Source organism: Asterias amurensis, chromosome 21, assembly GCF_032118995.1.
Source record: "Asterias amurensis chromosome 21, ASM3211899v1".
NCBI lineage: Eukaryota > Metazoa > Echinodermata > Asteroidea > Forcipulatida > Asteriidae > Asterias > Asterias amurensis.
Genome location: NC_092668.1, coordinates 6,378,323 through 6,401,609, shown reverse-complemented (window position 1 = coordinate 6,401,609; position 23,287 = coordinate 6,378,323). Strand labels below are relative to the sequence as shown.

General features: G+C 39.4%; 1 protein-coding gene across 5 annotated transcripts in view; it reads right to left on the bottom strand.

Moving 5' to 3' along the window:
• The window catches only part of LOC139952806 (WD repeat and FYVE domain-containing protein 3-like), a 99,790-nt gene that overhangs the window by 16,286 nt on the left and 60,217 nt on the right, over positions 1–23,287 (bottom strand). For 2 of the 5 annotated variants that reach the window (XM_071952035.1, XM_071952037.1), the window contains 21 exons: positions 22,185–22,232; positions 20,612–20,800; positions 19,729–19,930; positions 19,252–19,323; positions 18,217–18,315; positions 17,408–17,540; positions 16,115–16,313; positions 15,605–15,642; positions 15,119–15,166; positions 13,547–13,637; positions 11,869–12,048; positions 10,938–11,159; positions 10,108–10,285; positions 9,020–9,183; positions 8,452–8,600; positions 7,816–7,936; positions 5,789–5,955; positions 3,965–4,025; positions 2,804–2,923; positions 2,370–2,487; positions 723–770 (listed from right to left, as the gene is read on the bottom strand). In XM_071952035.1, the coding sequence (XP_071808136.1) occupies positions 723–770; positions 2,370–2,487; positions 2,804–2,923; positions 3,965–4,025; positions 5,789–5,955; positions 7,816–7,936; positions 8,452–8,600; positions 9,020–9,183; positions 10,108–10,285; positions 10,938–11,159; positions 11,869–12,048; positions 13,547–13,637; positions 15,119–15,166; positions 15,605–15,642; positions 16,115–16,313; positions 17,408–17,540; positions 18,217–18,315; positions 19,252–19,323; positions 19,729–19,930; positions 20,612–20,800; positions 22,185–22,232 (2,647 nt within the window). The remainder of the gene's footprint in view (positions 1–722; positions 771–2,369; positions 2,488–2,803; positions 2,924–3,964; positions 4,026–5,788; positions 5,956–7,815; positions 7,937–8,451; positions 8,601–9,019; positions 9,184–10,107; positions 10,286–10,937; positions 11,160–11,868; positions 12,049–13,546; positions 13,638–15,118; positions 15,167–15,604; positions 15,643–16,114; positions 16,314–17,407; positions 17,541–18,216; positions 18,316–19,251; positions 19,324–19,728; positions 19,931–20,611; positions 20,801–22,184; positions 22,233–23,287) is intronic. The other 3 variants (XM_071952036.1, XM_071952038.1, XM_071952039.1) reach the window with 3 other exon arrangements.

The following is a 23,287-nucleotide window of genomic DNA, read 5'->3' as shown; positions in this document are numbered from 1 at the left end:
CAGAGTTTGAGTTAACAAATGGGAGCTGAATTTAATGGGGGTTATATATAAACTGCTCACACAAAGTTAGGAAACTTTTCTCAATCAAGTATATCAATATTATGTATTACTCTCTTTGTAATATTATACTATTAATACAAAGCTGAATTGTTCCTCTTTAAAAAGATACCACATTTGCAATGATCACATGTTGCTGAGTTTGGCTGCGTGAATGACAACGAGACAAAGTCACAAATCAAATGTGCCAAAATTATCAATTTTATGTTACTGTGTGAACAAACAGGATGACAGTAATTCTAACAAGCAAGACAACTTACTGCTCTTAATCAACTTTAATACCCAAACAAGGTGTTTTTCAAGAGATGGGGGGCAACTGTCTGTGGTGTTCTCACTGGTGCAAATCTTTGTGTAAACCATTCATGGTTCTGGAGCTTGACCAATTTGATTACCTATTGACTGTTTAGCACCGATAGCGGTAATTTCGGCACATTTAATTTGTGACTATGCCCCATTCGCATTCATGTAGCCAAATTCAGCAACATGTAATCATTACAAATGTGGTATCATTTTAAAGTGGAACACATCAGCTTTGCATTGATAATGTAACATACATTATACAAAGAGAGTAATGCTCAATAAAGATATACTTTGATTCCTAACTTTTTGTGAGCAGTTTAGATGGAGATGTTCAGCACCCGCTTACAGTAACACAAAAAGTATACCTTGAAAATCTCTATGTGATCCAGCCTCTATATGTTTGGGGGAAAATGCTTCGATACGAAAACGCAAACATATAATTAGTTATCCATTGACAACAAACATTCATAGTTGATAACTTTGGGGGCGACATACAAATTGGGCGAAATCTGAACACGCTTTGGTTGGCTTCACAGGTTGTGCAAAGTTCCCATGTAAGAGCTTTATTCATTTTGGTTTTTACCCATATACGCCGATGTGTGTTAGCACTGTATACTCAGTGCTTACCCGAGTTCTGTGAAAACAATCACATGCATATTACTCGGGTGGGATTCCAACCCACATCCTTTGCAATTCTAGAGCAGTGTCAGACCAACTAGACCACCGAGATTGCCCGGTGGCTAGAGGCAGTTCAAATCCTACGTTTTAGCAGCGGGTACTGAAATATTTTAATAGCGTCTTTGTCGCACAAATTTGTCTACCACACAAAGTCGTTCTCAGCAGAAAAAACTCACCAGCCAAACTGCCATGTGACTGTGCATCATCTGGGGCTGGTCCCCTGCCAACATGCATTAGTCAATCTTAGCTATCTTGGAACAGGGCAAAATTTCATAGAGCTGCTTAGCACATAATATTGCTTAAACATTTTCTGCTTAGCAAGAATGAGCAGGGTACCAGTTGTAGATTATACATGAGGAGTGGCAGTTTGGCTGGTAACCAGATTCTGGTAAGCATAATTTGTACTTTTTGTGGTGCTTAAGCAGCTCTATAAAATTTCGGCCACGGCCCACAAAACAAAATCATTCCCAATTTATGTTTTTGGCAAGAGTCTCAAACCGGAACCTAGGCCACATCATGACCTCATTTTTCGCTCAGCATTCATGCAAAGTGGCTACAGGACTGGGCTGGTTAATAAAGCAACTGCATTATGGTTAGTGCACTTCAACAACAAAAAGAGAAAAGCAACACAACTCTCGGATCAGATTTCTCTGACCACAGCAGTATAACTGAAACACCGGGGTACATGTAAGTACATGTAGCCTCATGCACAATCTCGAAGTTGCAGTTTTTATGAAGGAAAATAGCAGATTTCTTTCTTCAGATTCATCCCATAAAAAAGTTTCCTTACACTTTCTTTTTATAAAAAATTTCTATTTTGATCAATGATGGAATTTTGGGGTCAGTAGAGTTAATGGTTCATGAATTATAAGAATTTCAGAAAACTTCAGTACTGTTGAACCTGATAACTTTTCCAAAACTCAGTTCAAATTTTTGTTCCAACTATAAGAGCTTTTTATTGACAGAGTTACAACATGGATGGACCAGTTTACTTTGGTCAAGTGGTTGCCATTTTCGGTCCAAATACATGTAAAAGCACATCCCAATGTGCAGTCTAGTCTGGCACCCTGTGTCCACACATGTGTTTGTTGAAACCGAAAAATCGGCTTTGAATTGCAAATTATCGCAACTCTTTCAATTCACAGCTCTGCCGTCAACCACTTTGTGATCTTCGGAAAAAACAACAACATGGAATCGTATAATGGCAGAAGACGCCCAAGTCAGAAACAGACTCCGTTTTCATCACTAGAGACAATAATAACCCACAGACTCATGTATGACCTACAACCCCTTGTTTGACCTATGACCCTCCTGTTTGACCCATGACCTCTCACCTGTAGGATCTTCCCATTCATCATAGCGCTTCTTAAACTGCATCAGTCGTTCCTCGGTCTGGGCTCCCAGGGGTTTGCTCAAATCACGGAAAGTTGATGATTTATCTAAACGGAGTTCCTGTAAATAACAAAGTTGAAGATATACATATTTTTGTGTGAAAATAGTGTTAGCGTTGGAAACTGCTTGCAAACCAAAAGGACCTACAGTATAAATGCTAAAAAAAATTGGTGGCAAGAGTCTTTCTCAAAGGCTTTTTTTTTAGAACTCTTACTCATTTATGATTCTGTGTCTGCAGATTCTGTTTCTCCTTATGAGAGCTTTGCTGAGTTCCCTTGTTGTGTAGATCATCTTAACAAACAAACAAACAAACCCCCAATACCCCAATAAACAAACAAACCAACCAACAGATGAGTGTTTCTCTTGTCCTACATACCTCAGAATCATAGTCTGCCAGGATCCATGGAAACACAGGGTACTGCATGAGATCATTGTAGCTACGACCGGCGATGGTGTTCAGCGCCATCAGATAATGGAAGTTGGTTATTTCACCTCTCTACATGACGAATAAGAAACAGAAAAGGTAGGGTCATACATGTGGATTCTCCCTAAATATACAGGGTTTTCCTATTCTATTTAAGAAAACACTCCCCCGCATTACTACATATGCATTTTTTCAGCGTGCAATAGGAGTACAAGTATTTTTAGGTTTGCTCCTAGCTATACACCCTGCAAGCGTTAAGATCCTATTTCCGACACAATTTGGCTGATAAAAAATATAAAAAAACACGTGTACTCCTATCGCACGCTGAAAAAATGCATACGTAAAGCTTCAAACACCATTTAAGGTGCTCTTTGGTGAGAAGCACTGTAGCTGTTGATAGTAAAGACTATTTGAGAAACGCTTCCCTTCACAGTATGATTTGGTTGATTTTTCGCTAGAAAGTCTTCGAGTCTGAAAAACTAATCGTGTAAAAATGAATTCTTAAATTTCTGAGGGTTGATCTGGTCACAGATTCTGCGGCCAGATGCAGTTGGTAACCGCTGTCACCTTGCTAAGAGTGGATTGATTTAACATTCTTGCAGAAAGATGAATGTACAAAATAATAATGATAATAATTTAATATCAAAGTCTTATATACATAGCGCACGTACATGTATCTATACCAACCAAAGTACTCAAGGCGCCGAGTATATACTGTACAAACTTTCAGAAAGATGGATTATTGCAGTGATGAATTTTGAGACCCAATTATTTAGCACCTTATAAGGCTTTACAAGGTGCTACAGCGCATACAGCAGCCACAGCCAGGAACACCTTGTAAACCCCTTCTCTTTTCGATAAGTGCACTGGGTTCTTTTACATGCATTACACAACACATGGGACCAACGGCTTTACGTCCCATCCGAAGGACGAAGCAATGGTTAAGTGTCTTGCTTAAGGACACAAGTGTCACGGCTGGGGATTCGAACCCACACTCTGCTGATCAGAAACACCAGAGATTGAATTTGGTGCTCTCAATCGCTCGGCCACGACACTTCCAAACGAACTGTTTGACAAACACCTGATGCTTGCATCATTCTATTTCATTCTTACCTCCCACCTCTGAGTAACAGTCTTCTCTCCGATTAGATTGCCAAGACCTAAGAAACTATTCCTGCAAGACAAAAAACACAAACTTTGTTAAAACTCAGAGTCCCAAACTTGCACTTTAAAGCAGATACAAACTTTGTGTAACCTGGTATTGAAGTAACTGTGGATAAGGCGCCTTCAGACCATTCAGCCCCCATGGTCTGAACATCCAAGAAGGAAATGACAAATATCGTTTTGTTTTTGTCTTCTCCTTTTCCCAACAGATATCCCCAGAGATGCCAACATTGAACTTTAAAAAAGAGTAGCATCTCCCAAAAGTTAAGGGCGAGCGTGGCTTGGGCTGGGGCTGGGCTCCCTAAACCGATCTTTCTATTACTCTCTACAATGCTAATTAGCTCATTTTCAGGCATTGTCCTGAAATAACAATTACCTCTGTATGCACCACCAGAACAGCTACAAATGTTTATAATGGCCAGTGAAAAAAAAATCTGGGAAAAAAGAAAAAAAATCCCTCATCTTCTGACTTTGTTTAAAAAAAAAAAAAAAATAACAAAGGGTGGCCTTACTTAAATGTTTTTGTTTTAATGGTCAGAAATGCAACAACAAGCTATTGGGAGAGACAAAAAAAAAAAAAAAAACCCTGTCCGGATTTTGGGCAAAAAATAAGTGTCCGTATTTTGGGCATTGTCTGGACATCGGCGCTACAATTACTAGTAAGAAAACATGGAAACTGTCTAGCTTAGATCTCACAGGCCACTCTGTTGAAGTTATTTTTGTTCAGAAGGTCTCCTTTTTTGTCGCCATTATTTCTTACTTTTTGTGCCAAGCTTCGATGAAGTACATGTACGGACAGCGTGGGCACAATAATAGTGGATACATGAGGAATGAGGTTACTGTGACACGTTAGCTCACACACAACCTCATTCCCCACGCACGTGTGCACTATTCCCCATGGTGTAATAGAGACAAATGGGTACGATCTTGCAGCCATGCACTAGCGTAAAAATACTTATCCGGCCAGCCAGCGGGGGATCAGAGGGCACGCAACAATCATTACGTCGAGACACGTATATTGTTCAAGTGCATTCGCCGCTATTATTCAACACTGCGTTCTAAAATTAAAAGTGTTTTTTCTTTTCTGTTACAATTTTTAGGATATTTTTCTTAATTTTTATTTCCACTTAATAGTTCATTCGTTGTTTGCATGTATCGTACGATTTAATAAAATTATATTGGGCGGCTTGTTTAGCTTGTTTTATTGAGTATTATCGTAGCGTCGTAGTCACGGCTCAAAATCGTATTTGCTACGCCCAAATCGTGTATGTTGGTATCTCTGTATCCCCCTTTTTAGCCTGCCTCATTCACTCAACAATTACATTTTTGTAAATAATTAATCACACGGGAAACTGACTGGCTTTATTTAAAATGATTTGGGGTTGAACAAAGAAAAAAATTACCAAACCACCCACCTCTGAAACAACGCCCCGGCACTCTACCAACTGGGCAACCAACTGAGCGATCTATTTTGTCAATGGAACCCAGAACAAAGTTATTGACAAAATAAGGAGACTGCTTATAGCGCTAGATAGCTGACTTGGCAGAACACCTGTACCTTCATCTGAAGGTCTCTGGTTCACATCCCGCTCTAGTCAATTTTTCTTAGTTCAACCCCAAATCAATTAAAATTTACCCAGTCAGTTTCTCTTGAGTTGTTTGAAAACCATCGGTTCTCTGGTTCTCCATAGAACCACCACAGCTCATAAAGAGCTTTGTTATAGGTGTCTCCGCACACCTCATTTGACAAGTAAATCAACAATTTCATCTTACCCTCCTTCCACTTGTACGTTTCTCTTCTGACCTGCTACCGATGACGCATCGTCGGTTAATCTGGTGGCTTCGGCAACGAACCTCGCATATACTTTGTTCTTGACCTTGCGTGGGAAAGCAAGAAGATAATTCCGACCGTCTGCTGAGAAGACTTCGATGGCGGAGGGCTGAAGAGGACAAGAAAAGAACGTCTTAGGAGGGCCAAGACACTAACAATCGCTTTAATACTATTGTTATAACTTATCATTTCTTCTTATCACATCATGCAAAAGAAATATCACATTTTCCTTTGAGCCGGTAACTCCTCGAGTCGGGCTACGTCCCGTAGCCTTAGATCTCGAGGGTCTTCCCCAGGATCCTTGCTGTTCCCAAAAGTGTTGTCTTATTTGAAAGATCTACCCACAGATTTTTGTCTCTAGTTCATCAAGATGTTTCACCAGCGCTTTCGGAATGGTACCAATTGCTTCAACCATCAAAGGGACTACTGTCACTTTCACCTGTCAAATCTTCCTAAGTTCCCTGGCAATATCATTACTATTACTATATATCTTAGCCAACTACCCAATATTTCTCCTTCATGGTGGCATCGCAGTCCATAAGACATTTTAGGTCTTCACCTAAATTCACCCACTTCATTGGTCAAATTATCCGTCGTCATTCTCTCCAGTTCCACTTTTATGCCGTTGATGTTCAGCTATTCTTGGCTTTCGACCCCACCAAGCCAGGAGATGCAACCTGCGCCTTGTTTAGACTGTCCCAGTGCGTAAAAGAGCTTCAATCCTGGTTGGTCACCAATAAACTCAAGATGAATCTAGACAAGACTGAGGTCTTTATTGCATCTTCCCCCTCTCACTTAAAACGTCTTCAACACCTCACTTTCAATATCGACAATCTTGTTATTCGTCGCTCTCCCTCCATTAGGAATTTGGGTGTTGTCTTCTATTCCGACATGAATATGTGTGATCATTAAGCTTGGGCGATATCGATTTATTTTATTCACAATATATCGCCGACAATATATCGCGATATTCGATATAATCGCGATTAATGAAATTTGACATCATCAGTCTTCAAACTCCAAGTGAAAGTTGTAGAAGAGACAGTCATAGCTTAAGAGAGGTGTTCTAATGACCTATTCTTCTGGTTTTACTCCAAACCTATGGGGTGCAAGATGTCTCAGCTAGCAAATACGTCGCGATATTTAATAGATATTGCGATATATCGATATATATATCGATATCGCGATTATCGCGATAAATCGCGATATATCGATATTTCGATTAAAACCAAATCCATCCGATATCGAAATCGTTTCCAAATTAATATCGCGATATTCGATAATATCGTGATATCGCCCAAGCTTAGTGATCATGTCACACATCTCTGTCGTTCTCTCAACTGGCACATCCGGAACCTTAGTCGGATCAGGAGATTTCTTGACTTCAATACGTGTCACAATGCAGTCCGTTCCCTGATCCTGTCCAAGCTGGACTACGGCTGTTGTTTGTTGAATGGCGTCTCTATGAAAGACATATCTCGCCAACGACTTCTTCCAGTTGCCAAAACACTCCCATACCTCACCACTTCAAGACAACTACACTAGCTCCCAATAGCCCAACGTATTGAGTTCAGCACGCTGGTCCATACCTACAAATCATTAAATCACAGTGCTCCAGATTATCTCTCTTCACTTTTTGAAATCCATGACTGTTCGTACTCCCTTCGAAGCTCTGATGCGATCTCCCTCGTGGTGAACAAGTCACGCAAACAAGTCGGGGAGAGAGCTTTTTCCACTGCTGCCTCCCGCCTATGGAACGGTCTTCCTGTCCCCATTAAAAACACAGAGACTGTGTTGTCCTTCAAAAAGGGTCTCAGGACGCACCTGTTCTCCAACTCTTAGCTGTTTTCTTTAACTTTTGTCTGTCTCCCTGTTAAGCGCCTTGCATCCTTTGGTAATTAGGCGCTATATAAATCCAGTTATTATTATTATTCTGATTTTGGAAGCAATTAAAAAAATATAGTCCCACCTGGAGAAGGTATCGTCTCTTATGAACTTCTCGGATGTCTTCATACGCAAACTTGCTGCACGTCCGCTTCTGGCTTGACCTTTGACCTCTAGAGGCTCTTGGAATGATAGGATCTTGATGTCTGTAAACGAGAAAGAAAATTTTTTTTTTTCATGAGCTACAGACATTTCTCAATATTACAATGATAACATAAGCTGTTGAAGAAAAAAAAAATCTGAGTGCAAAGCGCAAAAGCATGCCAGCTCGAGCCCAAATATTAACATTTATCTTTGGTTTTAATAGCCCTAATCTGTAATCTTAGGCGTTATTATATGGTTATATATCCATTTCTTAAACAATTTGATCTTTAAAAAAATTACAGGAATATTACTTGGGTGGGATCCGAACCCACGACCTTTGCAATTGTAGAGCAGTGTCGTACCAACTAGACCACAAGATAATACCGGTAGCTAAAGGCAGTTTGAATCCTTTGATTTTTAGCAGTGGGTACCTCAACGTTTTAGAAGGGGATAAAAAATTTTGGTTTTAATCATGTACACCAATGTGTTAGCACTGTATATACCGAGTACTGAATAAAAAATAAAAAAATTAAAATCTTGTTTTGAAAACTATTTAGTTCAATTATGATCGACTTACTGAGCTGGAACTGCATCAATGTCACATATTTCTCTTGAGCTGAGTAAAGTGAAACCATCGACGACGTAAAAGTGTTCCTTACAGAAAAGAAGGAGCCCTTCACTGGTGTCTAGGCCCTGGATACGAGCACATCGGAACATGTGACGAATCTGAAAAGAAAAAAATAATAAATAATATTTTAAGGAAAGCTTTCTACTGTCATTATCTTCAAACTGAGTGAGTTTGATGTATATCTGTGGACATTGTGTTTTGTGTCCTACAAAAAGTAGCCAAACCCTTTAAGAACAAATCCTGAGAAATTCAATGCGTGAAGTTTCAAAAATTCCAGATCTTTTGTTTCTGATCCCTCACCTTTTCTCCTTCTTCAAGCAGTCTGAGAATCAAGATTCCATGCATCATCAAAATACGTAAATACAGGATTGGACCACAATGTGGAAAACTCTTTTCTTCCTTTCGGTGATCTTTTTTTTTTTTTTTTAAGAAAATCTGAAGCCTTAACTTTTTTTGAGAAAACCCTGAAATCTGAAGAAGAAAAACAATTCTAGAGCTTTTGTTTCTTATCCCTCACCTTTTCTCCTTCTTCGAGCAGTCTGAGAATCATCTGATTGTCCGTCTTTGGCTCTTCTGGTTTATCCACCGGCGTCTCCAAATCTGGCGTCTCACTATCTTCCCACTCCTTGTCTTGTCTGGAGTTTCCTAATTGCTTTGTTACGAGAGATGAGGGACGGAGACCTAAGCAAGACATCAGAGAGAATGTAGAGATCTTAAGTAACAAGTAGTTCTTATATAGCGCAATTTACAATAATTGTATCAATAGTGCCCTAGTCATTGGACAATATACATTCCTTTGATATCTTTATCAGCTCCCTGGAAAGTAAACAGCCCCTGGCTGCCATGGCAATATCAACATCTACCCTCGAGGTACCCATTTACATGCACATGTATACCCCTGGGTGAAGAGAAACAGCAATAAAAGCATCTTGCTCAAGGACACAGGTGTCATGACCGCGATTCGAACCCACACTACGATAACTTAACCATCAGAACTTGAGTTGGATGCTCCAAACCACTCAGCCATGACACTCCAAACACCTGCTTCACAACCAGAACAAATGAAATGAAAGCACTGTGCGCCCATTCACTCACCGTTGTCAAGTGGTTAGACTGCAGGACTTGCAATCACAAAGTTGTGGGTTTGAATCCCCAAGCTAACCACGATTTTACAATGAAAAGTACAAAAATTGTCATCTAGTTACGGAATCACAATTTCTTGATGTATGCAGTTCATAATCATAGGCATTAAAACGAATGGCGTTTTTTATCCCCCTGTTCTATTGATGGGAAGATCGTTGTCGTCGTCCCATGAGTCATAACTGACCCTTTGTGACCCCTAATTATGATGAAGTTCCACTTCTGCCTATCCAGTGCAGATCTGTATGCACTATTTATTTATTAGCCTGCGAGGTCTTTAATTCCGTCTGTCCAACAAAACTTTTGACGGCCACCTAAGCACATCCTTGCACAATGATCTTCTCAAGGTTGTCCCTCCTCTTTTCTGCATATATGACAAACGTATCGAAGCTTGTTTTTGTCAATCTTTGAGATCATCTAAAGATCATCTAAACATTAAAAAAAACAGGATGTAGAAATTCTCACCTTCTCTAGTTCCAGCCTCTTCCTCCACCCCATCCATAGATATATCGGTATCTATCCCGGGTTCTGTCAGGGGGTCTGTCACTGGCCCCTCCCCTCTGACTAGAAGACTCCGGACCCGTTGCCGCAGCCAGTACTTCCTGCTATCAAAGCTGATTGGTTTACGACCCTTGGAAGGCTTCTGGGAGAAATGGTACAAAAAGGGAGTGAAGTTTGAGAAATGAAGAAGTGTATTTTTGATGAGATGGTGTTTGTCTCAGAAATGCAAAAGAAGGGGGAATTGTGTCTTTCCAGTCTTTCTTTTATGGTTGCCTTGCCCGTTAGTTTAGATTCTGGTCCGACTTCTGGACAGATCAAAACATTATCAATATTTTGCCCAAGCCTTTTTTTGAGCCATTTGAAAGCACAACAATTTGTGCAACAAGGGTGTTTTCTCTTTCATTATTTTTCATCGCAACTTCGATGACCAATTTAGTCCAATCTTTCACACATTTGTTATTTGATGTGCTTTTCACACCTAAAGGGCGTCTCGAAGCGCTTCCAACATTACTATCCCAGCCATCGATTTCACCAAACTCATCCTAACTTAGGATTGATCTTAGGACTTGGGACAAGTTAAGTTCCCTATCTGAAGACGTAGGACACATTGAACCCATCCTAAGTTAGGACGGGTTACTCGTCCTAACTCGAGATAGGATTAATCCTAGCGTTTAGTGAAATCGGCCGCTGGTCACTTAGCCATTTATTTTATTCCTTAAACCATCTTCTTACCAAAGGTGCCTAGTGCCTTTAAGTTTCACAAAGTTTCTCTATCTCTTTCCTACCCAACTTACGTTCTCCAGGGTATCAAAGTCTTCCCGATGCGGGTAGTTATCGTAGAACATGTCATTCCTCAACACTTTCTTTCTCATCCTGGAGGGACCCTCGGTCATGTCTAAGATCCATTTATCCAGCTCTGAGCCGCAAGGAGGACCCCACAGTCCCCTCTCTCTCGTCAGCTCCATCTCCATCTGGGACCACTCCTCTGTGATGTAACGCTGGAGATGCTGCTGGCTCTGGAATAACGGAGGTTTTAAGAAAAAAGGGGCGTCAAAGTTAGACATTCAGAGAGAAGCTTCAGAGATTCCCACACTGGAGCTGATGCTTCAAATAATTTTAAAAATAACGCTGGAGATGTTGCTGGCTCTGGAACAAGGTGGTTTTTAAGGGTATGGGTACTTTTTGTAACACAAACGGAATGTCCACGGATTTACATTAAACTTACTTGATTTGAAGATAATGATAGTAGAAAGCTTACATGTACCTTAAAATATGAATTGCTATGGTGCTGTAGTTTTTGAGAAATGAGTAAAACAAGTAACTAAATTAATTTCTGTTTTAGTGAGACGAAAATTATTTTAGCATGTAAAAACTAATTAACCACTTTTGGTAAAGTATCATAACTGGTTAATACGTTTTACATGCTAAAACTGAGACACAAATTATTTTCGCACCTTGGCAAGTAATATTTTCAGAGAAGCTTTCTACTATCATTACCTTAAAACTGTGTTTAATGTAAATCTGTGGCCATTATTGTTTAGTGTTACAAAAAGTACCCACATCTTTTAAGAAAGAGGCTTCAAAGAGGGAGATGAGGCACAGCAGAGAACCAACGCACAACTCTATGCCCTTGGCCGGGTATCGAACCAGGGTCACCTTGGTGAGAGGCGAGCGCTTTATGCACAAGCCAACCATGCCCCTTGGGGACCTAGGATGTTTACTAACCTGTTGATGTTGGTTATACTGATGCTCAACGAGGTCTCTAGCGATTGAGATATGAGTAAAGGTCCACATGCTGGCCTCTTGGATCGACGGCAGGTTGTACTTGAAGGATGCGCTCTCTCGTTTACTCTTACGACTTGACGACAGCAGCTGAAAACTATTGCTCACTTTACTGGATAATCTCTATAAATTAGCACAAAAAAAATGTACCCAAAAAACTATCAATGAAAAATAGTTATTAGCTGTTGCTGCAAACTGGGCCCAATTTCATAGAGCTGCTTAAGCACAAAAATTTGCTTAAGCGAAAAAATCCATGCTTAGTAAAGTCAGATTGACGGCCAAGACTCCACTCAATTGTTATGCTTAAGTAAACAACAGCTAAATACCAGTCACAAGCAATGTATATGGCATGAAATTTTGGCCAGTAACATGTGTAAAATAAGCAAGCTATTTTCGTGCTTAAGCAATAAAAATTGCTTAAGCAGCTCTATGAAATTGGCCCCTGCTTATCAGCCAAAAGGACCTATGGTATAAATGCACAAAAAAAAAAGTAGTCTGACATTTAGACCCTAGCAGAGTCTATCTCAAAGTATAACAATTAGAAATGCCTTCAAGAAAGACTCTGCTTGGGTTGAAACATGCCACTAACTATTTTTTTGAAAAACTATCAGACAAGTGCGACTAGTAAATTATGTTGTCGCGAACAGTCATGAGCGACACAATTGGTTCACCAAGCAGAAAGTCATGACTATTTTTGTAGTAGTCTTGGTCGTTTTGGTTAACCGAGTAGTTGAAAAACGGTAGTCACGACTCAACTAAGCAATCAATAGTCGCGACTTTGACACTAGTCTTAAAGTGATTGTAAACTAGATCATCTAGTTTGATTGTAATGTTGTCTGTATGCCGAATAAATAATGATAACAATAACAATAATCTTTATAATTTGTTTTTTTTAACCCTTACACTGATGTGTCTTAAGCACTGTATACTCAGTACTTTCCCGAGTTCCGTAAACAAATCCACAGGCAAATCACTTGGATTGGATTCGAACCCACTATCTTTGCATTGCAAGAGCAAATGTCTTACTACTAAACCACCCAGCTAACCCAATGGCTACAACCAGTTCCAATCCTATGTACATGTATTAGCAGAGATTGATTTCATAGATGATTTTTTTCATTTTTCATATATTACATCAATACAATACAATAGGCATTTACATAGCGCCCCACAAAGAACGGAGTGCTTTACAATTTACGATGCAAACAAACAATGCAATGATACAAATACAAAAAACAATACAACCATTAGCAAAATGGCCAGGCTAATTAAATACATGAGTTTTGATACTATTTTTGAAGGAAAGAAGTGTGTTAGCTTCCCGGATGTTATGGGGAAGAGAATTCCAGAGCCGGGGAGCAGCTGCTTAAAAAGCATGATCTCACGTACCAGACTTAGTTTTTGGGATATGTAGACGTGTTTAGTCCAATGATGAGCGGGTGGCATAGACAGATGTCTTGAAAGAAATGAGTTCTTGGAGACAATTGTCACAAAAAACTTCTCTGTATAACATACAATTAAGAGTTAATTGGTAAGAAATGGGAGGTATTTGAGAATATTTTGAGAACATTTTGGTGTTTTGTTATGATGGAGCTTCAATATGAGAGTGTGGACCACTTACCGACAGAGCTTGCTGTTCCCTCTGTGATGTCTTCTTCTCTGCTGTTATGTAATTGTTCCAAGTCTTAGAGGCAGATTCACCCATGGAAGATCTGTCATGCCAAATCACAAAAAGTTTTTTTAGTACGTCAGCAATTTCAGATTTTACATTAATTTTTAAAGGCACCTGGAAATAGAATTTGTTTTTCTTCAAACATAAGAGTATATGTTCATGAACAATAAAATAATTTTTTGAGTAATTGTTTTTAACGATTTATATGTTTAAACAAATAAATGAAGCTGTGTGGGGGTGACTCCGCCTACCCCTTTTGTGACGTCAATCGAGGAAGACTTTGCCTCGATCGAACATCGAACACACGTACGTGCAAGTACATTCAAGTCCTAGTCGTGAGTTTGTACGTTTTGAAAAAGTTTTTTTCTTGCATTTTCCGGCAATGTCGACCAGGTGTATTGCTGCTGCTGGTCAGTTTGCCAAGTTGTCTGGTCCGTCGTTTTTTCCAGCGCTGTGCAGCAAACACTTCTAGCCGTCGTGCTTCGAGAGTCCAGAATACACTTCACATTTTGACATGAAGAGAAAAGTTCTTTTCTAAAACATGACGCCATCCCAATAATTTTTTTCAGCTAGTGGGGAAGTCGAAGAAGGTACCTGAAAGACGTAACGAACCTAAAGGAGCATTTGCCTAACGTGAAAAAAATCAGGTATTGTTTTTAGCTTGCGCCAAGCGTCACTATGTTGTGCTGGCACTGCATGCGATTCATCGTGCCTCGATTGATGTCACAAACAGCCCCCTCTCGAGTCGGGCTTTTTTTCAAATGTGTAAATAACATGGAAACTAATTTTTTTAAACCTTAGTTAATGGTTTATTCATATTCCACACATCAAAACACATATTTTAGTGACAAAAGCTTTATTTTGACAAAATACCACTTCCAGGTGACTTTAAAGGCAGTGGACAGTATTGGTAATTGTTCAAAATAATTGTTAGCAATAAACTTACTTGGCAACGAGCAATAAAGAGCTGTTGAAAGTAATTTCTCACTAACATTTTTGAATTGAATCGAGACCTCAGCTGAGGTCTCGAATTCAAGGCATCTGAAAGCATACAACTTGTGCAACAAGGTTGTTTTTTCTTCCATTATTCTCTCGCAACTTCGACAACCAATCCAGTTCAAATTTTCACAGGTTTATTTTATGCATATGTTGAGATACACCAATTGAGAAGACTGGTCTTCGACAATGAGCAAAGGTGTCCAGTGCCTTTAAAAGTAAGCATCAATCTTTGCTTACTGTGCTTCTGTAAACGCCAATTCTTGGCTTACGGTAAGCAGAGCCATGAAATCAGGCCCTGCTTGTTTCTCTGCGATCTGGTCTGGATCCACTGCCCTTCCCCAGTGTGTGCTTTCATGATTTCAAATTACTATTCCTTATTAACAAATCTCTCTCCCTATTTGTGTCTATTGTTGCAGTCCCATGATGACCTTTTCGATAGATGTGTGCGCCGTGCAAAACTTCAGTACTATTATTATACTTTATTAATCACACTTTATTTGAGAAACTAATGTGAATCCTTACCTTGCGATCTTCAAATCAACCGACACCCCGTTTTTGGTTCCAGCATTCCTTAAAAAAAAAAAATCCACCAAGTAAAATACATCAAATCCTTACAAATCCAATAAAAAAACATGAAATACACCAACCCAGGTGTATTAATGGGAACCTGAGAGGGCTGATACAGTATTGTGGATTAACCTCTATAAGCAACTTGCGGTTTTATGCTCCCTAGGGAACTGAGAAAGTTACAGAAATACATCAACCCAGGTGTATTAACGCTAACCTGAGAGGGCTGAGACAGTATTGTGGATGAACCTCTATAAGCAACTTGCGGTTTTATGCTCCCTAGGAAACTGAGAAAGTTACAGGAACGATCATAAAGTAGGCCCAATGAAGAGTGATAACAATGTTGTTAAAACGTCTTGCTACTAGGATACCTGCCCTATATAAGAACTAACTATGATTAAACAAATGTACGCAATTCTTTACAAATAATTCTTTACTTACGAATTTGGAAGCGTCACCTTGAAGATCTCCTCGATAAACTGAAAGAAAATATTTGACAAAAATGTGATCACATTTTCATGACAGTTTGTCTGATTTTTCCCTAGAGCAAATAATTTGGAAATCAGACTAAAGTAGGAAGAATACATGTATCCTGCCTGTCAACTGTTCAATGACCAATTTCTTAAGAGTAAACTAAATTTTAGTTTTAATTTTGATTTGCTAAAGACCACTTTTCTTTCACCGTTAATCTTATTTCCTGTTTTTGTATTTAATGTTTTGAAATGTACAAAATTGTTTAATTCTGCCTCTGGCGGCGAATACATTTTTAATTGTTTTAAATCAAATCAAATTAAATCAAGAAAACAAAATTGCAGGTACAAACAGATTAAGCAAACAAATCAATTGAACAAGTGAATTTTTAGAGATTTCTTGAATACTGCTGGTGAGCTAAAGTGGCGGATGCTGTATGGAAAATTGTTCACGCCACACAAAGCTTCAAACATCACTTACCTGTTTCTTGCTAGTTACGAGATCATCCCAGACTCTCCGCGATGCTTTCCGGACCAGTAGCTGGCCTTCCTGGGCGTGAGCGTTCTCGTGTTCATGACAGTCGCCCTCCGAGTGACCTCCAGGGAACATGGGGTCAACATGCCACTGGGTTGTACGATTCAGGTCGGTTGACTGGCAGTGGAGACACATTCCACCGGTGCTAAATTCAAAACCAAATTGTGGATACATTGAGGCGACCGTCATATCAAAAAATTCTTACAAACTAACTCTGAAAACTCAATTAAAGGCAGTGGACACTATTGGTAATTACTCAAAATAATTGTTAGCATAAAACCTTATTGGTAACAAGTTATAGGGAGAGGTTGAAAGTATAAAACACTGTGAGAAACGTTTCCCTCTGAAGTGTTGTAGTTTTCGAGAAAGTAATTTTCCACGAATTTGATTTTGAGACCTCAGGTTTCTTAAAATCAAGCATCTGAAAGCACACAACTTTGTGTGACAAGGGTGTTTTTCATCCATTATTATCTCGCAACTTCGACGACCAATTGAGTTCAAATTTTCACAGGTTTGTTATTTTATGGCAAGTTGAGATACACCAAGTGAGAAGACTGGTGTTTTAATAGTGTCCAGAGTCTTTAAGTTCTGATATTATAAATAGTTGCTGAATTTAATTGAAATGGTTATTAAAATAATTCTCACAACCAATACGCCAAACTACATGATATTGCTCAAGTTTAAAAATCATTATAATCATTAAAAATCATTACAAATCATTAAATGACTAACAACAATAGCAAAATATAATTTTATTTGGTTTGCGGTAACACCATGCGTGTATCTACTTGCCAGGTAGAGTTTGTTCTTAGAAACCTGTCTTTCTTTATTCTACTACCGCGGAGTAGATTTTTTTCTGATGTTCGGGAGACTTCTCAGTTCTGAAAAGAACTGTCCTGTAAGTACTACCCGGGCGGATGGTATAGAAAATTGGCTGAGACTACTACTTTAGCTTATAGGATCGTAATTAACTGCACTACCGCGGAGTCAGTTCTTCAATCGGTCTCAATGTTTCAACTAGCTTGCTCTAGTCATCGTCAGGATACTGAAGAGATAAGAGAGAAATGGGCTTCTTTATAGGGGTTCAATAGCATCACATTATAAATGTGCTTGTAATTTAAGAGAATTTAAATTTTGCCAATTGTAAATCAGAATGGAAAAAAATGTTCTTCCTCCCAAAAATAAAGAATTTCACTGTATTCCTAAATTTATTTCAAGAAATATATAACACAAAAATACCTGAATTCATCCGTAAGACTGAAAAGCAGATGGCACAGACACGCAATGAATTCTTGCTCAGAGTTACTCGAACCAAACAGCATAATCCGATTCTCTGTTATCTGATGTAGAGACTCCAGTAAAGAAAACTGATCTGTGAGACGGGACGGTAAAAAGAAATAAGCAGAGAAGGGGTTATGTTCTAGAAATCACAAAAACAAAACGCAAAACCATAGACATGGCAAATTAAAGAACCTAATAGGTGTGAGAACATTTCCTGAGAAAACTGGACAATTTTGGTAGGTACATGTAATCAAAACAATTGTTAGCATAAAAACCTACTTGGTAACGAGCAATGGAGAGCTGTTGACGGTATAAAACATTGTGAGAAATGGCCTCTCTGAAGTAACGTAATTTTGAGAGAGAGGTAATTTCTCACTCAAAAAAATAAAAGACTTCGGGTTGAAAGCACACAATTTGTGCAACAAGGGTGTGATGACCAATTGAGTCAAAATTTTCACAGATTTGTTATTTTTTGCATATGATGGGAAAACCCAAGAGTCTGGTTCTTGACAACTACCAACGGTGTCCATTGCCTTTAATAAGGTGTGTTTAAATGATGGCATTTTTAACTTTGTTAACCCCTGGAGTTATAGATTCCAAGATTTTTTAAGGGACACAAAGGCAATGACCAGGGGCAAAGTAGGTACATGTAATTGCCCCCTGCCTCAGCAATAGAGAAGTAGATCAAACAGCAAGATTTCTAAATACATCAGAAATAAATTAAGTCTTGAGCTAGAAAAAAACAGTCAACTTTTCTAGAATCATACCACACAAACCTGCAACTGTGTTATGTGGTCTTGAGAGCTGATACAGAACTGTGCGATTCATACAATGGTAGATGGTATCCCAAGGAATCCCATGAGAGCCTAGGAATAAAACATATAAGCAGTGAGTTAAATTGCAGCTGAGTAAAGGACGAGTCACACTGCAGCGATAACGAAAACGATAACGATCACGACGCAAAGAGAACACATTATATTGGTTAAATTGCTCCACGCAGAATACGCACACGCTCATTCAACCAATAGAATAGAATGTGTTCTCTTTGCGTAGTGATCGTTGTCGTTTTTGTTATCGCTACAGTGTGACTCAGCCTTAAAACATAAGTGCGGGAAAATTACTTTTAAAAGTACTACAAATTTAACCAGGGTCAAAATTCATGGCTCTGTTCACCAGAAGCAAAGAATTGGCGCTATAGAAAGCAGGGAATTCCATGCTTATGATGAGCGTATTTCACAGGTTAGTAGGGAATTTTTGGCTGTATGGGTATGTAATAATGAAAATATTAATAATAAATAAGACTTATAAAGCGCAGTTTACAAAAATACAATATGCTGGTATAAAGAAAGCTATGAAAAAGTAAGTTTATCAGATGCATTTTTAGTGACACTTTGAAAAAAAAAAAATTGAATGAGTTGATCGGGGACCAGCAACTAAGAAGGACCGGTCCCCTGCCCTTTTGTGAGTGCGAGGGATTGTAAGATTCTGGCTGGAGCAGAGGCCACTCAGGCCAGGTTTGTTGAAGTGTATGTTCTATGTACATGTTACTAGGCATTCTATGCTTACACAGCTAGTGCACAAACACAAACTGTCAGCCAATGATAGGTCTTCATTGACCTCATTGAGGGCGCTGTTTGGTTTCTTGTGACATTATATGCAAAGGGCTCTTAGATCAAAGATAAAGGTTATAACTAAAGAAAATAACAGATGCTTCAGCAGGCAGACAAAATGAGGGTTTCACTCAGATGAAAGACCCATCTCTTCTTGGACGAGAAAGTATAAATAACCTTCGTATAAAGTACCTCTTCGTTTGGCCTGTCCAATCAACTGGGCTACAAACTCAAAAACCTCTTTGGATTTGTGGTTGAAGACACCTGCAATGGGATGACAGAAAAGAAAATTTAAAATAATAACAATGAATGATTCTTGTATAGCACATAATCACAATCACAGAGAGGTGTCTATGCACTTTGAGATGGAAAAAAGAGAAGATCAAGATGTGCAAAAGTTTAAAATGTGCAACAATTTCTTACGGCCAATCTCACAGGTCGATAAAAGTTTGTTTTTATACATTAAAGCATCTCCATTTGTGAGTTGCAATGATTAGACAATGAAATAAAAAGAGTGTGGGTACGAATCCCGGTCGTGACACTTCTGTTTTTAAACAAGACACTTAACCATTATTGCTTTGTCCAGCTAATGTTTTATGACTTGTTGTTTACTTGAGTGGAAATTAATACACAACCAACTAATCAATCAATCAAACGTCCCAAACTTACCCTGCCATAGTTTATCCACCACCCTGGAGCTGATGTAGAAGACGTTATTAATAAGATTGTTGAAGCTTCCGCCTGCAGCGATCGGGAGGGCGCTCTCTCTTTCGAGAAGAACATCACCCGCGACGAGACGATCCATCAGGTTTGCCAACACCTCCGTTTGGAACTCATTTGTCTGCATCGGCGTGGAGCGAACTGGAGACGCCTGCAACAGAAAGTGTGAGTGACTGTAAGATTCTCAAGTTTATCTACAAACATGGGTCTCTGCTTTTCATCCCCTGTGTTCAAGTTGTGTTCAATCTTAAAGGTTTGGTCCTGCAACCGTTGATTTAAAGGCAGTGGACACTATTGGTAATTACTCAAAAAAACTATTGGCACAAAACCTTTCTTGGTGACGAGTAATGGGGAGAGGTTGATACATGTAGTATAAAATATTGTGAGAAACGGCTCCCTCTGAAGTGCCATAGTTTTCGAGAAAGAAGTAATTTTCCACGAATTTGATTTCGAGACCTCAGATTTAGAACTAGAGGTCTCGAAATCAACCATCTATAAACGCACGCAACTTCGTGTGACAATGGCGCTTTCTTCTTTCATTATTATCTCGCAACTTTGATGAATGATTGAGCTCAAATTTTCACAGGTTAGTTATTTTATGCATATGTTGAGATACACCAACTGTGAAGGCTAGACTTTGAAAATTACCAATAGTGTCCACTGCCTTTAAGGTGCTGGCGCTCTACCAACTGAGCCATCTATACCCTTATGTTGGCTGGCTACGCACTTCAATGATGTGATAGGCTGTTGAATAAAAGCCCTGAACTATGAGCACGAAGAGTGACAAATTACTAGCACGAAAGCTTCTAAATACGAAGCCATGACAACCTACCTCAAGCAATAGATCCAGGACTGGGGGCGTCTTGCTCGGTACTGAGAGCGATAAACTATCCATGACGATGACTCGTAAGAAGTCCATAACGTAGCGCCTCGCGGGATGAAAGGTCAGGTTCCCAGACTGCCCTGGGTACCTGTCTGGACTCTTGATCCCGGAGAATGGAATATCCAGACCAGGTAAGTACTACAATAGAAAACAATCAAATTCAATTGTGAGGAGAATGCAGAAAAACCTTAAAGGCAAACAAAGCTGTGCAATATATTTTTGGTTTGCGGTAACACCATGTGTGTATCTACTTGCCAGGTAGAGTTTGTCCTTGGAATACTGTCTTTCTTTATTCTACTACCGCGGAGAGTAGATTTATCAAATGTTCAGGAGACTTCTTAGTTCTGAAAAGAACTGTCTTTCTTTTTAACTACTACCCGGGCGGAAGGTATAGACAATTCGCTGGGACTACTACTTTAGCTTATACATTGTAGGATCGTAATTAACTGCACTATCGCGGAGTCAGTTCTTGAAGTGTTCTCAACGTTTTGACTAGCTTGCTCTAGTCATTGTCATGAGACAGCTGTGCAGAAAACAAAACTTCTTCTTTTTTCTACAAGCACTGAAGAAAGCAAAACAGAAGAAGATGGCTGAGAACTTGGTCTCTCTGTAAAAAGATTGTTCTGTAATACCTGTTACATGTACCTCTCGACTTCATAATAATTATGAATTATGGCCAACCCAGAACAGACTAGACAACGACCCTTAAAACCGACATGATGAATCTACTAACAGGCATTTCACCAAACCCCTAACTCACATGAGCGATGTAGGTTTTTTCTTCTTCACTCTAACACATTCCAACAGAATAATGGTAACTCTATGACCTAGCTGTTGGACTCTGATTATGGTGGTATGCCTGATCCTATAGTAGTGCAGTGCTTTTATAGTCCAACACCGTTCAGTAACTCAACACCCAAACTGTTGGACTCCGATTATGGGGGTATGCCTGATCCCATACTAGTGCAGTCCGCAGTCCAACACCATTCAGTAACTCAACACCCAAACTGTTGGACTCTGAGTATGGGGGTATGCCTGATCCCATACTAGTGCAGTCCGCAGTCCAACACCATTCAGTAACTCAACACCCAAACTGTTGGACTCTGAGTATGGGGGTATGCCTGATCCCATACTAGTGCAGTCCGCAGTCCAACACCATTCAGTAACTCAACACCCAAACTGTTGGACTCTGATTATGGTGGTATGCATGATCCCATACTAGTGCAGTCCGCAGTCCAACACCATTCAGTAACTCAACACCCAAACTGTTGGACTCTGATTATGGTGGTATGCATGATCTCTAGTAGGGCATAATCAAACTACTAGTGACGTCCGCACGCAAACTGTTGATTAGTTTACTAGTGCAGTCCTCAGTCCAACACCAAACTCGACATCCAAACAGCTGATTATGGTGGTAATCAGTTTACGAGTGTAGTCTGCATTGAAACAGAACTAACCAACACAGGAAGTTGGATTCTGAAGGGTTGGGGACAGTTAGAATATGTCCTATATAAAATCTCACCTTAATCTCATCTGATGGTGACGATAACTCACTGTTGTCCTCACTTGGCTATAAGGAAAAGGAAAAGACAAAATAAAGTTAATTCTCTGAAAAGTTTTTGAACGCTGTGTCCTTGACGATCATTGGTCACAGTGGTTCAGTGGTCAGACTGTAGGACTTGTAAGAAAAAGGTAGTGGGTTAGAATAAATATTTCCGTCTAGTTAGTAACTGAATCACAGTCTCTTGACTTGTGCAATTCATAATGAAAACCAATATTTGTATGAGAGTGATTGGCTGTTGCCAGCTTGGTGTTTATATCACCTAGTGTTAGTTTGCCGAGTTTATTTGACGGGAAGACCATCTAAACAAACCAAAACAAACAATCTTGTTGTGCAAGAACACATTTCAAAAAGCCAGTCACATTTCTGTTGAAAAATAAAATAAGATTAACACAAACTTAGCCAGCAAGAAAAACACCAATCCATCAAAAGACCAAATAAAATAACCTAAAAATGTACAATATATTGAGTTAAGACGTTGTGTAACGATCAGGATTAGAATGTCAATCTTATATTGTGTACATAAACTTTTCACCTAAACTAGACATGTTTCATCTTAATTATTAGAACGAAATAGAACAAAACCATACAAATACACAGAACTTAAAACGATTTCCAATTAAGTGAAATTTAAAGCTTTGCATAAGTAGGACAATAAGAAGTACATGTAACTATATATAAAAAAAAATTTTTGGGGTTACAACCTTACTGTTAGTACAAAGTGTTGTAGTTTGGGTGCCCGGTAGACTTGTGGACAATTCATAAAATTTTTATTGAATAGGCTCTCTCGTGACTACAAAGAAATGAGGCAGCAGTGGAGAACCAGGAGCCTTGCGCGAGGGCAGTCTTCCTTGACAGTATCGGGAGAGTCGTTGGTAATAGCAGCTAACTCCACGAATCTTGCGACATTGGCAATGCCCTTGCCAGACAACTGGTTTGCGAGACTACTGCTCTCGTGACTACAAATAAATGAGGCAGAGGTGGGGAGCCAGGAGCCTTGCGCGAGGGCAGTCTTCCTTGACAGTATCACGAGAATCACTGGCAATAGCAGCTAACTCCACAAA